At 35.0% G+C, this 17,120-nt stretch overlaps 5 protein-coding genes across 13 annotated transcripts; all 5 read right to left on the bottom strand.

Annotated features, from left to right (window-relative positions):
- Positions 1–202: 202 nt before the first annotated feature.
- Positions 203–3,504, bottom strand: LOC131014194 (uncharacterized). Of its 9 annotated transcripts, XR_009098097.1 has the most exons (11): positions 3,338–3,504; positions 3,024–3,260; positions 2,437–2,494; positions 2,233–2,283; positions 2,011–2,067; positions 1,772–1,854; positions 1,215–1,338; positions 1,075–1,134; positions 558–594; positions 334–457; positions 203–301 (listed from the first exon to the last, which is right to left on the bottom strand). XR_009098097.1 is itself a non-coding variant. In XM_057942086.1 (10 exons), exons 1-9 carry the CDS (start codon positions 3,463–3,465, stop codon positions 344–346), a joined length of 912 nt encoding a protein of 303 aa, XP_057798069.1. In that variant the 5' UTR covers positions 3,466–3,504; the 3' UTR covers positions 203–301; positions 334–343. The 9 variants fall into 9 exon arrangements, 4 of the variants coding, with proteins under 4 accessions (XP_057798069.1, XP_057798068.1, XP_057798071.1 ...); XM_057942086.1 differs by lacking the exon at positions 558–594; XM_057942087.1 differs by having other exon boundaries at positions 278–457.
- Positions 3,505–4,013: 509 nt separating this feature from the next.
- Positions 4,014–5,232, bottom strand: LOC131018956 (uncharacterized). Its single transcript, XM_057947640.1, has 3 exons — positions 5,105–5,232; positions 4,929–5,022; positions 4,014–4,820 (listed from the first exon to the last, which is right to left on the bottom strand). Exons 1-3 carry the CDS (start codon positions 5,230–5,232, stop codon positions 4,014–4,016), a joined length of 1,029 nt encoding a protein of 342 aa, XP_057803623.1.
- Positions 5,233–6,134: 902 nt separating this feature from the next.
- LOC131014195 (uncharacterized) lies at positions 6,135–6,798 on the bottom strand. Its single transcript, XM_057942089.1, has 2 exons — positions 6,592–6,798; positions 6,135–6,511 (listed from the first exon to the last, which is right to left on the bottom strand). The coding sequence occupies exons 1-2, from the start codon at positions 6,751–6,753 to the stop codon at positions 6,353–6,355; spliced, it is 321 nt and encodes a 106-aa protein (XP_057798072.1). The 5' UTR covers positions 6,754–6,798; the 3' UTR covers positions 6,135–6,352.
- On the bottom strand, positions 6,795–8,394 carry LOC131018955 (uncharacterized). The gene is made up of 6 exons (XM_057947639.1): positions 8,389–8,394; positions 7,510–7,596; positions 7,382–7,411; positions 7,283–7,315; positions 6,896–7,209; positions 6,795–6,809 (listed from the first exon to the last, which is right to left on the bottom strand). The coding sequence occupies exons 1-6, from the start codon at positions 8,390–8,392 to the stop codon at positions 6,795–6,797; spliced, it is 483 nt and encodes a 160-aa protein (XP_057803622.1). The 5' UTR covers positions 8,393–8,394.
- Positions 8,395–13,071: 4,677 nt separating this feature from the next.
- Positions 13,072–16,023, bottom strand: LOC131014193 (1-aminocyclopropane-1-carboxylate oxidase homolog 1-like). The gene is made up of 3 exons (XM_057942084.1): positions 15,399–16,023; positions 13,481–13,805; positions 13,072–13,413 (listed from the first exon to the last, which is right to left on the bottom strand). Exons 1-3 carry the CDS (start codon positions 15,911–15,913, stop codon positions 13,159–13,161), a joined length of 1,095 nt encoding a protein of 364 aa, XP_057798067.1. The 5' UTR covers positions 15,914–16,023; the 3' UTR covers positions 13,072–13,158.
- Between the last annotated feature and the right edge of the window lie 1,097 nt (positions 16,024–17,120).

Raw genomic sequence — 17,120 nt, 5'->3', positions numbered from 1 at the left:
ATTACGTGGTTTTTACACATACCTTTTGTGACACATATATGTGTAGCTAAATCTTATAAATTATGTATAGGTAATTATTTTTTAATATTAATTTTAGAAGAAATATTATTATTTTTTAAATATATAAAATAAGTGTGGATAAATGTTATTATGTGTGAACAATATTTTTTATCACAATTTTTATAAAAATATAAAATAGCATATCACACAGTATATGAATCAAATATAATGAATTATGAAATACAATCTTTTCATGTATCGCATACAATGATAGATACATTGATAAACATATAATTCGAAGTGTCTTCCTAAAAAGAAAGAAAATGAAAGAAGGAAACAAGTCCTATTGTTTACATCCTATGCTCCATGGGTTGATGAGCATCTGCATCCTTTTACCCTGCAACTTTTTTGCAATCCTAGATTTCACAATGGGGTCCGTACCACCAGTTAGCAAGTCCTATAATATCAAGTAAAGAATACAAAAAATTCAAGTAATAATTAAGACATTATCATGTAAAACAATCAGTGTTGAAAGGGCTACAAATCAGGACATGCACCTTCAAAGGAAAGGTTGCACCGTGCTCTAGCATTAATCTATATCACACATTGTGAATATATGAATAAATATTTGAGCATGTATGCATGAATTACACATACACATAAAGCACATAAGTAACATTGTGCTAATAAAAAACTTCGGCCCGTTTTTGGATCTCCAGGGCACATATCAGTTTAGCTAAGGTACAGGCTCTAAGATAGATTATAAACCTGACAAGATGCTTTTCCAGACATTAACAGTTAAATGGCAATATTCCTTTGCAAAATACTGTGTAGAAAATCAGTTCTGTCAGCTGATAGAAACTATTTTCACAATTTCAAGATGCAGTTACTTCTTACTGTAATAAGTTATTTATGCATGTCATAAATATAATCATTATGGAAAAGACACATTTCTTTGGAGCTACTAAGATGAAGAAAAGTAATTTCCACAAGAGAGAGGGCTATAATTACTAATTAGTCACTAGTACTCACGAAAATGCAACTTACAACCCAGAACTCGGTTTTTTGACATACCGTGTCTATCTGAATCATGCAGTTGAATATATTTTCAATGTCATTCAAATCTATTTGCATCTGTACAAGAATAGAAAATAAGATTAGATTTGAAGCACATATACAAGAAAAGTGCAGTAGTTCGAGAAATTTGTAAGAACCTTCTTTGTTATCTTTAGGAGAACCTCCTGCTCTGCCTTTGCAACAGATTCTCTTGCTTGCTGCAGCTCATCATTTAGAGGAACAGCAGAGAGTGGCTCCACGAGGTTTCCTGCACCTGCACCACTATAGTAAAGTATTATGTCTCTCACAAGAGTTTGTAGTGGAAGAACACAAGCAGATTGGAGAGTACTGCTGCGTCTTCAAAAATCTTGTAAGTATTTTATTGCATAGCTATGATGAAGTGATAAATTAAGCTGTAGTAACCAAGAAACTTATCTGAAACTGAAATTTTAGGCTCAAATGGAAATCAATGCTGTAGTTTGACATGAAACTCAATAACTAAGATGTAACAAAAAGAAAATCCTATACATCACCAAAAAGTTACAATGTCTGCATAACTGGATCGGACAGGTGCTTGTCTGAATAATTTGTGTTACAATGGTGATGACTTTAAAGGCAAATATAATGATAAAAAGATAGCTAATAGCAAATTATTCATCATCATTGTTCATCTCGTACATTGTGAAGCTGAAAATATTGAAAGAAGTCAACGCACCTTACCAGCAATAATCCCTGAATACTTGGACTCCTTGCAGCAACCGAGCTTATGCACCATCTTCCATCAATATTACATATTTCCTATAAAATCACAATGAAAGTTTCCAATATATTAAAATCTAAATATGAAAAGGTTTCACTCTCACTATTGTACATAAATAAGAACTATCAGGAGTTGGTATAGAAGGTAGAGAAAACATCACATCACAAGTACATTTTACAGAAGGAGTATGTTACTAGAGTGGATGTTTCTTTTGCTTCATTTCTGATCACGCTTTCCATCAACAAGTATAACTGAATAATAGGAATATTTAAAAACTAGGAATCAGACACCTCAAATAGGCCTTGCCAGCTTCATATGCGCATCGATAGAACCAATCAAATGTAGCCCAAGCCCGGTATCCTCAACATATTCCATCAACTTTAAATGTTATCACAGCTTAGGATACACGACTTTACCTTTCTCTCAAGAAGCCGCACTCGATCACGTGAATGCCGCAAGTTTGAACTCTGAAATGGGAGAACTCTATGATCAACTAGAGGGTGAACTAGATGAAACCAAAATGGTAAAGATAAATGCAATGATTGACCAACCGCAGAATTTTTTACTGAGCCATCTTCATCTACAAGTTGCTCTATAAACTTAATCAAAGGCTAACTTACAAACAAGCACTCAATTATAGGCCTAGCTGACTCTAACATATGAGAGCTGTAAATCTCCCTGCAAAAAGTAGTATCATTCAGTATGATCTCAATATAACATGAAATAATCAATTATACTTAATTTATTCTCACATTTTAGTCCTCATCTGTTGGAGAAAATTTGTTAAAAAGTCATTTTCACATTAAAAAAGCATTTTATCCACTCTGTAAAACTGGTATGCATGTGTTAGCTTGAAAATATATGCATCTCAAGGTTTGGTTAAACATAGGATAACCTCCAACTCTAAGATATGCAACCTCGCAGACTTCTTTTACATTCTTCATTTGTAGGGTACACAACACCAGAGTGAGCGTTGAGCTTCCTAGGATTAATTGCTTAAGGGCACTAAAAACTCATCAATAATGGATCGGATAACAAATTAAGCAAGGTACAATTAACAAGCAACAGATAGCAGTGAGTTGTGTGCATTTGCAGAAGCTAACCAATTCAAGCTATGTTAAAAAATCTAGACGAAAGCAGGAAAGGCAAGCACATGCTAGAATTTCATAACCAAAAGAAGCCCAAAACCCTTGAATGAACACAACACCTCAGCGGCAATTCCAACACCTCAGCGGCAAGGTACTCGAGCACAGAAGCCATATAGATGGGCGCTCCGGTGCCCATACGCTGGGCCTGGGCGTAGCGCCCCTTCTTCAGAAAACGAGCGAAGCGCACAACCCGGAATTGGAGCGTCACCTTGACGGATTTCGGTATGATTTCTTCCTCTTGCCGCCTTGCCTGCCTCCGGCGCCCTTGATTGGGGTTGCACTCGCAGCTACCATCGCTGAATTGAGGGTTGTGTGAAGTTTTGGTAAAAATCTAAATATGAGTTTGGGGAATTTGATGTTGGGAAGGCTATACCGGTGAACCAGATGGCCGCGGCGATGGAATCTGGGACGGAGGACTTGTAGTATCTCTCCAGATCTGGCAAAAGCGAAAGAACCCCTAACATAATTCGAATGGAGCTTGCCTGTTGAGAGGAAAGACATTTGGCCATTTTGAGAATAAACCGCCCACTCGTGGATGGCGGTGAAATGATATTTTTTTGGTTGTTAGCGGTAAAATGAGATGTTTTTATATGGCGGTAAAATTTAATTTTTTGGTGCAGATAATAATGATAAAATAATTACTTTTATTATTTCAAGAAGTTTATATTTCAAGAAGTTTATATTTAAACAACGAATAAGAAGTTAAAGAAAAGAAAGTAAAAAGAAAAATATAATTTAAATATAAACCTTCAATTTTATTATAACTATAAAATTGTCATTCAATTTAGAAATTGATTTGAAATTAATTTTAAATTGAAAGTTGCCTTTTAAATATAGTATAGATTTCTCTCTTTATTTTTTTTTAATGTCTAACCAGAACGTAAAACAAGTGAGATAGCATTAGGTACGTTGGCATGTCTTCTAGGTGCACGGAGTCCTCCTCTTCAACCAGCCACGTATTAACTGTACAATTATAATAAGTTTAGATAAGTAGAGCAAAAACAAATACGAAAATTCATATTATAACATTGGGTTACCTACATGTATACTCATGTACTATCAATATCATCATCACTTCGAAAATCTGAGTCATTGGAGTTTTCATTAACATCAGACTCTAAAATGGATTCATCATTGACGATAAATCTTTCATCGCCACTAATTTCATCCGTATTCTCCCCAATGTCATCGTAATCTCCAACATGTAGTGAAGTCATCAATCCATCTGGAATCGTGATTGGATCAATATCTTCTCTAACCAATGAACTTGTTTCAACTACATCTTCTGTTGGATGAAAATGTGGCAATTCACTTGAATCATCCTCTTGAAATACTTCATTGGTAATGGGCTCTTCTTCTCCTTCTTCACGTTCAACAATATCAAAAATATTACGGTGGTTTACCTTTTGCACAACCATCCAATTCTTCCCTCGAGATAGGTCTTGCAAATAAAATACTTGTTGAGCTTGTGTGGCCAAAATAAATGGTTCATCTTTATACCATTGAGATGTCACATCAATTGATGTCAAGTTGTGATCAACTACCATTCTTTTCCCCATTGGATCATAATTGTACCATTTGCAACAGAACAAGAACACTTTTCTTTGGTTGATATAGTCTAGCTCTAAGATTTCAATCAATACACCGTAGTATATGATATCATCAACCCCTCCATCACCCCATGTACTAACTCCACTACATTGTGTCTTGAACTTGTCATCACGTATCTTGCAACGAAATCTTACACCATTGACAATGCAACTAAACCAACTTCGGTAGCGATCATCCGGCCATTGTGAGAGTGAATACAAATCATCGGTAGCTCTAGGATCATTATTAACTCTAAGAACAGACATCTATAAAAAAAAATTGAACTTATTAGTACTTATTATAATCAATATAAAGAATTTGAATCTTAGGAAAATATTGTAGGCTAATCAAATATTGCAGGCTAATATATTTACCTTTTCCTTGAACCAAGTAGGAAATTCATTTTTTTGAATTCCATCAACATCTTCCTCTCGTATATTCTTAGATCGTAGAATTTCTTTATGCTCACTGCAAATTTTTTTTTTTTAAAAAAGTGAAATTCATACCCCTACAAAAAATTCAAAAAAATAGTGTAATATATAGTACTCACTTTATGAAAATGTCGACTGTATCTCCGCAGTTATTTAGAATATACCAGTGCGCTGTATTGCGATAATCCTTCAAAAGTCCAAAAGTAGGTGCTCCCAATGTGCGAATTTGGTTGTTAAATATCTCCATTGAGTATTTTGCAATAGATATATCCCAATTTCGTTCTAAACGAGTAAATCTTGTCTCAGTATTATGTAAATAACGAGACAGAAATGTAATCGCCTCATCAACAATATATGCTTCAAAGATAGATCCATCAGGGCGTGCACAATTACGAACATATCCTTTATATGTACCCATACGACGTTCAATCCCAAACATCCATCTCATGTTGACCGGTCCTCCTAACAATGCTTGCTCCGGTAAATGGACACATAAATGGACCATAATAGTGAAAAATGTCGGCGGAAATATCTTTTCATGTTTACACAATAAGATAACAATCCCATTCTTCATATCCTCAAGCTCACTAACGTATAATGTCTTAGCACATAACTTTTGAAAGAACTGAGATACCTCAATAAGCGCGACGCGTATTTTCTGTTGGTAGTTTAAGTTACTGTGAGAAGCATATATGATTATAGAACAGAAAAAACACAAGATGAACAATAAGTCCAAGTTTTAATCATCAGTACTGTCTGAGTCAATTGTTATTTCTCTAAAGCTGCTTAGAATTTAATCATGAAATTGAAGAGGCTTCAAAGGATACCAAATAGTTCCACTTCATACAGGTAAAGAATGCAAAGTGCAACAACTAGCAGTAGGACCATCTGCATACTTTAGTATAAGATAAAGAAAAATTGTGTCATGCTAAACAACTACTGCAGACCTGGGTTAGAAGAAAACTAATTGCCTAATTTGGAGCATTTCTAAATGAAAACAATCGCAGGTCCCATTACATGAATCCAGCAGGCCACAAAGATTCATTCATGAACTCCAGAGACCAGAATTTTTCTAGAGGAAAGACGAAAAGGAATCCAAACAGATTAAAGGAAAATCTGATCAATGAAAGTTCAGGCAATGCATGCATATGAGAGCTTGAGAGTAAAGCTATATAATATAAAATTAGAAAAGCTTAACCAAAAACTAGAGTCTAATGACAAAACAAATGAAAATTTAGTCAAAAACTACCGCAGCTAATGGAAAACAAATGCAAAATCAGCCAACAATTGGAAAATAAAGCCTACACCCTTGCATATTACAAAGGGAGGCGAGTTTGCACAGATATCAAGCAGCACCAGGTCCTCAATTACAAATGCAAATTACAAATGCGCCATGTCTCAATTTGTCCAGTTGGAGCATCCAACTCAACTCCACGTTCAATATGGTGGCGCAAAGTACTCTTGGATCCGTTTCTAGATTCCCACTTTCTTTTTGATCTCGAAATGGCATTCTTCTTGGCTCGTTGCTTTACAGAAATAACATATACAATACTAAATTAGTAAAATAACACATACATATTCATTTTACCTTTAAATTATTGTGTACCTTGTATGATTCACTAGCCCATAAATCACACAAATAATCCCAGTCCTCCTTTTTAACTCCTTTATGTCCAATGCTCTTGGCCTTGATTGGATCTTCATCTCCTCCAATCTCTTTGAACTTTTTATGCAGAGTGTATCGGTAGGAACGCCAAGATCTCTGCATTTGCCTATCGATAACATGTATGACATTCTGATCTTCAACATCTATATCGAAAGTGTCTGCAATTTCAATGTAAATATACATTTGACTTAATATTCATATGACAATAACGTTAAATAAAATTTAAATTCGTAATTCTACTTACAAGAAGTTTCTCCCTCAGAGGTGCCCTAACAGACTCTGGTACATCCCTCCACTCATCGTAACGGAGACTACAATCCGTACGCAAAATGGTTCCAATTTCATTGTTGAACTTTGAGGTGTTGGCACATACAGCTGCTCTCGAACCAAATTTAAACTGGACGTTAAACCTGTTTTTGGCATGTTTCAATGCCTGTCGAGCTCCTAGACCAGAGGTCTGTCCACGAACACGAGAACTCCTAGCAGAGGTCTGTCCACGAACACGAGAACTCCTAGTTCTCGTGTTAGATGTTGAGCCGTGAACTTGGGTTTCAGTACCTGGTAGTAGGTAAAAATGATTAATGAACAATTATATAAAATGCTTAAGTAACTAAATAATTATCTAACTAACCAATATTGTTCTCCGTTCTATCTTGACTTTGAGCTATATAAGAAATAGAAACAAGTCAGACTAAGATAAAAATGATTAAACTTATATAAGTTTACTTACCAGCGTGCGGTACAATCGACGCAGACGAGTCTTTAAATAAAATGAAATAAGAATGCATCAGTCAGCAAATTTTGTAAACACTAAAAGAATAGCAATCTTGTCATATTACACATCTATTTAGGTCTAACCAGAACATAAAGCAGACGACGTAGAATTGGGATCACTGCCATGTCTTCTAGTTGCACGAAGTCCTCCTCTTCGGCCAGCCATATTAACTGTACAACTATAATGTGTTTAGATAAATAGAACAAAATTTTAAAATTGAAAATTGAAGTCGTGTATACTCATGTACTATCAATATCATTATCATCAATATCATCATCACTATCAAGATCTAAGTCATTATAAAAAATTATGCTCATTCGTACCCTTTTAGCAATACAAATCAGCTTTAAAACTCAAAGAAGATAACAAAGTTCTCGGCAAAATACTAGCAGTCTAGCATAATATTATTTGACACCTATATGCATCCATAGCTGTGACATTACAAAATTTGAGATAAATAAACTTAGTTTAAGAGGCATAAATAAAGACTATAACAAGTGGCATAAAAATATTGGATTCTTTAGCTTCTTCACAATATTGTCGAGCAGAGCAACGGATAATAGACAGAGGACACACAACACTTCTGTGAAAACATGATAGATAGAGTGTTAACAAATTCAATAATAAGTTGTGTTTTCAACAAAAAAGTAGACGGATGAAAAGGAATTCCAGGAATTTCACTCACGAAAAACAGTACGACAGTGAATTGAATCGAGTCAACAAAGAGTGGAATCAGAATTTTTTTGAAAATGTATTTACCTCAACTTCAGTACTGATATGTAGAGAAAATAAAGGGAAGCATGTATATAAATTTTCTATCGAAACTAAAGTCCTAAAAATAAGGAAGACTCTACCAGAATTTGTTATCTGTTATTAGTGATAACAATCCATCAATTTTTTTAAAAACGTGAGCTTAATAACAAACATGAGCTTTGCCATTATTCATCGCCTCAAACCCTTACCCATTTCTCCCCTTTGCCGGAAAAATCGTACGCCCCCTCAACTTCGCCCGTTTCCCGCACGACTCGATCTCTTTCACCATCGCCGAGTTTGATCTCGACTTCGCCGAACTCAGCGGCAATCACGTCGCCAACGATTTCCACGCCTTCGTCCCTCACCTCCTGGCGGCGTAGCGCCCTTCAGAAACAGGGCGCGAAGCTAATGGAAATAAATTGGGCATAACAGAGAAGGCGAGAATGACGAGAATATGACGGAGTAGTAATTTCCAATGTTTACTCCAAAGCCACGTCAACATTACTATATACTCCACACATATTAACTATTAGTAAGAGTTAAACAAAAATAAATAAAAAAATGTAACTAAATATTTGTGGGTAAACATTTATCATTTTAATGTATTTTTTGGGCCAATTATTGGGTAACTCCAAAAATATAATGTTACAAAACTCATAATTTTTTAATTGTAAAAAACATCTAAATTTAGCATAAAAATAATTTCAATTAAATAACCATCGATTATTTTTGTGGTCATTAGAAAAAAAAAAACATGACAGAAATAACAGAATATTGATATGAAATTCATGTTTATTTCCTAAGTTTCATCTTTGCGAAATTAATTATAATTCTAATTGAGAAACTTTTTCCGACAATTTTAATTTCAATATTCGAATTACTTATTCTAGATTTTCAATATAATACTTTGAATTAAATTTACAATGTATAGCAGGATGACAAGAAATAAATGGCAAAAGCTCAATAACTCAATAAACTTAATAAACTCAATCAAACTAAATCAATAAGCAAACCATGAAAATAAATTAATTTAATCCATACCACAATAAGCAAACCGTGAAATGAAACTATTTTAATTGATATCTATTTATTAATCTCAAAAAACTTTGGTAGGAGAATCTTAAGCATCGAGTTCGAGTTTCTAACAGTTTCTTGCTCATCTTCATCATTCACAATGGTCTTCTTTTCAACCTTTATTGCGCTACGTCGAATGCATGGTGCACGAGACTCGTGAACGTCGTCTTCAACTTCCGAATCAGGCGCAAACAAATTAATACCTTCTTGTGCAGATCTAAGATGCAAAGCCATATATTTAGCTTTTTCTAAGGATTCTTTTGCCTCCTTTAAAAGCTTTTCCACCGATGCTATTGGATCCACAAGGTAATCATCGACTGGTAATTGCATATCCGATGATCTCACTTTGTTATTCTCATTCGCATCCATAACTCAAGAACATAGAATTCTTACACCTGCAATAAAAGAGTCTATTAAAATTTGTTATAATAGAATGACGAGAGAGGAGAGCAGCTGTGACGCTGAATGTGTGTAGATTAAATTAATCAGATGAATTTGCTACAATAGAATGAGAAGAGACGTGACTACTCAGCTCAATAATCCAAATATATATATATATATATAGAGATTAGATAGTAGATTTTCATAACAAAATAAGGAGATATACATGGAAATAGTTAAAAATAGCTAAAACAAATCTTATTAGAACAACGAACTTGGATATTTGTTAATTATAGTATATTTTGTTTCACACTACAATTGTATTTCATTTTATACAATCAAACACTAATAATAATTCGGATATAGATACCATTTCATTTCAATTTGGTTGGGTTAATTGTGTGTTTCAATTATTCAATTAAAGTTTAAACAAAAGTTAAAAAAAAAAGAAGATAATCAACAGTAAAAAAAAATGTGTCACTAAAATGTTCCTCTCACACTTATTAATTGTTTGCCAAATATATTAAGAGAAAAAAAAAATTAAAAAAAAATATGACTAAATCTTTTTACCCACACATAATTAAATGTCTTAAACTATTTAAAATCGTATACTGAATTTACCTACACATATTCAATTATGTGTGGGTATATTGTCACACATAATTATGTGTCACAAATTATGTGTAACTAAATTTCCACGTCAGCATTAAATATATTAAGAGTTAAACGGAAAATAAAAAATAAAAAAATAAATGTGACTAAATCTTTTTACCTACACATAATTAAATGTCATTAATTATTTAAAACTGTCTAATGAATTTACCTACACATATTTAATTATGTGTGGGAATATTGCCACACATAATTATGTGTCACAAATTATGTGTGGCTAAAACCCTTATATTCTTGTAGTGTTGTTCGCCGGGGTTTTTTTCTGGTCGTCGTTCCGCGATGGGGTTTAGCCGCGAAGGTCTACGACTTAGTTTTCCTCGTGCGAGATAGATCAGGCTACACAACGGTGGTTTCTCGATCCTTTTTCGTCGTAAGGATAGTGAGAAACGAAGGCCGTAAGTTGGCCGGTGGCTAAGTCGGGAATTCGACGTTGGCCTCCGAAGGATATTGTGGCCTTTGGTCGGGAAAATATAGAGAAGGTTTCGGCCTTTCGATTGTTGGGTTTGGTAGCCTAAAGATGGAGGAACGAGTACACGTTCTCGGTTCAGAGCCTAGTGGCCGGTCGACGAAGAAATGGTCCGGCGAAGGGAGCTCACTTGAGCTCTTGCAAGTAAAAAAACAAATCTCCTAAACTCTCTCTTGCCTCACACCTCTCGCTGCACTTCTTCCTTCTGCAGAACTCTCCTCAATTTATAGAGGAGTTTCTGCAGACAACATAATCAAAATGGTGGAAATTTTGGTACCTGGAGTTGCAACTTTTGAAGATTTGATCGTTGAAATTTACATCCTTTGACAATTGTGATCTTACCGTGAAATTTCTTTCTCGGCGTGCTGAAGCTTTTGAAAATTGTGGATATTGGCGTGATTTTCTTCTCCTACAGGAGACTTTGGGGTGTGATGGAGTTCAGATATGCTACAGAAAGAAATCTGCAATCTTTACAATCTCCTTCTGCAGTAATGGTGTATTGGAGGGGAAGGTGAATAGTATAGGGAATAGTGTAGGGAATAGTGTAGGAAATAGTGTAGGAATTGATGTGTTGGATGAAAAATCGAGACATACGTGTAGTGCCGTGATCTAGTTTCTCCTAGTTCCTGTAATAATTCTCCAATTCTCGTTTAATAAATACTCCTTGTATTTACATAAATTAAATCCTCAATCTTGAGATTTAATACGTGAAAGTCGGAATTAATTCGCGACTTAATACCTTAACTCATATAATGCGAAATAATAAAATTATTATGCATATGATCTCAAGTTATAATTCTAGCAATTTGATTTAAATAACACGATTTATAAAATCGGTTATAAATCTAAATTTTCTAATAATATTGATTAAATCAATAAACTGGTAAAACAAAGTCTCAAACGTATAGTTAAACCAATAAATTTAATTATTGGTTTCATTCATGACTGAATATTAAATCGCAGCTATGTATCTCTTATACAGACTTTTGCTGAAATAATATTATCTGAACAAAATAATCACCATAAATAATTAAAAGAATTTTATAACTAACGCACATATTTAATCTAATATGTATTTAAAAGAGCGGGGCATCACAGTAAAGACGACATTGTTATTGTGAGGCCTAAATTAATGATGTTGTTCCATACAATTTCAATTAAAAAAATTTCTCAAACTATAAAGGGATTGTAACTTGTACCTAGACCTTAATTTTCAATATTCAACAATTTTATTGCAAACAATATCGTAACATGCATATTATGTGGCGAACTAATCCACGTTTTCAACTCAATAATCCGATAATGGAAAAAAAATTGGGGAGACGAAGTTGCAGAAATTGAAAAGGCGGTGAATGAATTTGTCACACTTCAAAAGTCATACTCCCTCCGTCCATGAAAGAACTTCCTAGGAGGGAGTGGCACGGGTTTTAATAAAATGTTGTATCGTGTATTGAGAATGGAGAAAAAGTTGTAAAGTGTATTGGGAATTGTGAAAAAGTATTAATAATTTATTGTGTTGTTTTAATTAATGTTATTTGAGTGGTGGGAATTGTATTAAAAGGGGAGTATTTTTTAAGTGGTGGGGTATTGTCCCAAAATAGGAAAAAGTAGGAAGTTCTTTCGTGGACGTCCGGAAATAGAAAAATAGGAAATTCTTTCGTGGACGGAAGGAGTATTAAAATTACAATCTCAAGCTAATTTGTGATTTTATTTGCCAAAACCTCAATTTCCAAATTGCGCATACCTAGCTCTTTAATACTGTTGGCATGGAATTGTAGAATGCGGGAGTTTTAATTTATTCAATTAAAGCGTGACGGTACACGATTCTCGGAACGCTACTCCTTGATATATAACATGAATAAATCGATCATATGCTGTTTATGAACGATTAATTAAACAATTCTGCATATGGTATTTGTGATCATCATATATACTACTCTCTCTCTCCCACTTCAAACGTCCTGCTTCTTTTCGGCACGGTAATTTAGGAAAATGTTAATTAATTAAATTATAAAGTGGTGTAGTGTAGAGTGAAAAGGTGATGTGGGCTTCAAAGATATATTCTCACTTTTTGGAACTAATTTTTTTCCATAAAGGAAAACTGGACATTTGAAGTGGGACAACCCAAAAAGGAAAGCAAGACATTTGAAATGGGACGGAGGGAGTATTATGAATTGCCATAATATTTCGTTTGGGCTTTCCTTGATGCATTACCAATTGTGTGTGGTGCTTGCAGATCTTACAGAGACTTAGTATAAAAAAGAAAATATATCACAAAACTTAAGAGTCAGAGATAATATTTTATCGAATTCCAAGATAACACAAGCTGATTTCAAATTATATATGGAGTATAAATTACACAGAAGCTGGAATATATATGAAAGTTTTATATCTTGTAATAATGCAAAGGGGAGGCGACACGCTCGCCTTTGGCCTTGTAATGGTTCATGAAATCAAGGAAGTAATAGTCTTTGTAAGCGGCCTTGTTGTCATCAGAAAGAAGCTCTTTGATGGGACCAAACGCCTTGGTTGTGGCAGCCCTCGCGCTCGGACTGAAGAAAGACGCCACCGAAACCCTCGGCACCGACTCCTGCACCCACACTCTGTGCTGCGCGCTCATGAACTTCCCATTGCTAATAATCTACCAACAATAAACATTCAATTAATACTAGACTCCATCGTATCATTTTTTTTAATTTAATCACTACCTGCATTTGGTCGCCGATATTGGCGACGAGGCCACCATGAACCGGCGGGACATCCACCCATTGATCGTCGTGAAGAATCTGGAGGCCGCCGATGTTGTCTTGCATCAGTATTGTGAGGAAGGTTGAATCGGAATGCTTCTGAGTTCCTAAGGTTTTGTGTGGGTCAGGACAAGGTGGGTAATAGAGACATGCCAGCAGCTGGCTTTTCATGCACTCTAGGTTTGAAAGGTAATCGCTGGGAAGCCCTAAGGCTTCTGAGAGTAAGTCGCTCATCATCTCCTTCACTCCAACCATGTGCTTCATCGCATACTCCTGCACCTCCTCTCTAAACAGTTTTGAGTTCACAATTACCCAAACATGAATTTCTATATATGTTCTATATATAAAGTGTAACTGCGTTGTAGAATTTACATGATCGAATAAATCATACTCCCTCCGTCCCGCTCCAAATGTCTCCATTCTTTTGGGCACGGAGATTATAAAATGTGCATAAGTGGGTTGGTGAGAATTGTTTAAATATTAAATATAGAGAGAGAGTATATTGCCAAAAAAAGAAATGAGACATTTGAAGTGGGACAACTCAAAATAGAAAATGGGACATTTGGAGTGGGACAGAGGGAGTAGTATTTAAAACGGATTTGTGCTTACGTGTTCTTGATCTCTTGAAATTTCATACTCATTACTCCCTCCGTCCCATAATAAGTGGCCACATTCTTTTCGGCACGGAGATTAAGAAATTGAGTGTTATATGTTTTAATAGAGTGTGGCCTACAATTGTTGACCAAATTAGTGAGTAATTGTTGACTTAATTAAAGTAATTTTGGCATTTTTAGAAAGTGGCCTACAATTGTTGACCAAATTAGTGAGTAATTGTTGACTTAATTAAAGTAAACTTTTGCCATTTTTAGAAAGCAGCCACTTATAGTGGGACAGACGAAAAAGGAAATGTGGCCACTTATTATGGGACGGAGGGAGTATTATATTTGAATGAAATTTCCAAAATAAATGGTCAACCTGAAAGAGATTGAATTTTATAAGGTTGATTTACATCTCGAAACTAAAATAAACAAAAAGGAGCCAAATTAAAACAAAAATATTGTGCAGAGGTGCTCCACACATGCATGCACAAAAACCGCAACCAAAATGTTGCCACTTTTCAGAATTCGAGGATTTTCACTTTTTTTCTTTTTTTGTCTTTTTCCTATTTTTGATAGTTTTTAATTCTCAAAATTGACTCAATTTCTTTCTCCACCTGAATATACTTTTTTTTCCAAACATATTATACGCACTAGTATATATATAAGTTTATGTTCTTTATCTCTTTTGAGCTTTTGTAAAAGTAAAAAAGAGGCGAGATGATCAAGTTGGAAGCAATCAAGACTCCAGGATCTTCCTCTATGGTTTTATTATTTTTTATTATATTTTCCTTTCAACTTGGATATTTGTTAATTGCCATGAACATCAATGATTAATTTTTTATTATTCGATCAGTGTATGGGTATTTTGAATTTAAAATTATTGTGATTAATTAATTAAGTACACCTTCATTTCCTTTCCATGTTCATATTAATTGTTTTTCAATTATTGATTAATCTTGAGATGATCATGATTCGTTGTGTTAACTTCAGATCGAAAGAAGATGATTAACACATGAACTAGCTAGAACATATAGGACATGTTAGTTAATAAAGTCATAACTTAATATTAGTGTGAGAATATTGAATATAATCGTACCATTTGGAGGTGCATAAGTAATTAGTTGGACACAATAATTCTTGCACGTTAATCAGTGATTTAAACCCTAAAACAATAAGTTAAAAATATTTACGAAATTGTCTTGCAAAAGGTTAAATCTTTCGTGTAAGTTTGAACATAATTTTGCATTGAAATCAAATTTTTGTAAGCATGAGGTACATACCTGCAGGCTTTAGGTAGGTCTAGGGGGTCAATTCGGTCATCTCTACAATTGCATGTCAAAATATCCCTCCAACACGCCGGATCATTCTCTTTGACAGGGAGGCTGCTGTTGAGCTTCACCGCCTTGCGTATGTCGGAGGAGTAGAAAGGCGTCTTCTCCTCCGCGGGCAGCTCGTGGAAGCGCTTCACGGCTTCCAGCATGGCGTCCATTGTCTCCACCGGAATCCCGTGGTTGACCAGGCGGAAGAAGCCCCATTCTGCGGCCGCCTTGCCTATCTCCTCCACCACCTCCCTCCGCCTCGCTCCCCCGCGCTCCGCCCCAGATAAGTCTATCGTCGGCAGCTCCAGCTGTCCGCCGTGGATCGGATGGGCGTGCAAATCCTCCGGTGTGTGAACGAAGAGCCGAGGTAGCTCCGTCACGCCAGCATCAACCAGACCCTTGACTCCAGTTTTCGCTTCTTGCAGCTTCTTAACTTCTGTCGCCCAATCGTAATCTCCATTGCTATAATTCGCCATTTTTCAGATTCAAAAGCTCAATATGTAAATCTACTTAATGTTGTTTGTATATAGTTGAGTACACTGCTTGTGAGCGAAAACAAGGTACCCAAGTATATATATATACCACTTGGGTTTTTTTTTCTTCATATATATATATATATATATATATATATTAATATAGGGGGCGGTTATTCAATAAACCACCCTTATTTTAAGAATTACGAACCAACAAAAATGAATGAATTTTATGTATAACACGCATGAATAAACTGTATAAAGGCATGAATTGCGAAAAATAATTTTTTGCTACCTTTGGGATTCGAATTCAGGACCATGAATTTATACAACAAAGTGATGAATCAACCGTAGATCTTGATGATCTAAGGGCTGAAAATGGTTCCTAATTTATATTTTAAGAAGCGTTCTTATTTTAGCCTTCCCCTATTAATAAATACCACTTGAGTTAACTCTTAATGTGATGAATTAATTTTTGTAGTGTGCCGCTTGTTTTTTGTGAGAGTACGAATAAAACGGAATCTTTTACTAAGGAAATACTAAATCAACATCTTCGCTACGTTGGCCAAATGGAGTAATTAAACAGAACAGCCGTTCTCTGGTTGATTGAATGCTTTTCTTTTGGGTCTCAAAAAATAAAAATAAAAAATGATTCAGATCTTGAGATTCTGAAAACTATTAACCGACGAAAAAATAATTGTTAAATTGAAAGCCAACCAAGGTCCAAGTAATTTGGCCGGCTAACTACCCATTAGTTAGAGCATCCGCAATGGGGTTCCTTGATAGCCTACTTGATAGTGGTTGTGTTATTGAGTAGGTAATGCTGCATTGAGATTCCTTGATAGCCTACTTGATAACATTAGTTTTGATTTTATGTTTTTCATTTAAATTTTATTGCATAATTTAAATAACAAATTTTTGTTTAAAACTTGATCGATATAGAAATGAAAACTTAAATGCATCCTCCCAATTCTGTAAAGAAGTAAGGCTCAGCTAAATAAAATGAAAGGGGCCCAACTAATATTCCAAATCCCAGCCCAATTAAATAAATAAAAAAGAATATTGGGCCAGCTAAATAAAAAGAAAACGGCCCAAAATAGGAGCCCAACATATTAACCCCTTTCTCCTTCATTCTCTCTCTCTCTCTCAGAATCCGGCCGCCCCACCCTCTCCCCCCCTTCGAGCATACTCGAAGACTCGAGTATTGCTC

The sequence above is a fragment of the Salvia miltiorrhiza genome, chromosome 3, assembly GCF_028751815.1.
Source record: "Salvia miltiorrhiza cultivar Shanhuang (shh) chromosome 3, IMPLAD_Smil_shh, whole genome shotgun sequence".
In the NCBI taxonomy this organism is placed as follows: Eukaryota; Viridiplantae; Streptophyta; class Magnoliopsida; order Lamiales; family Lamiaceae; genus Salvia; species Salvia miltiorrhiza.
Note: the sequence above shows the minus strand (reverse complement) of the source record. Positions and strands in the feature narration are given on the sequence as shown.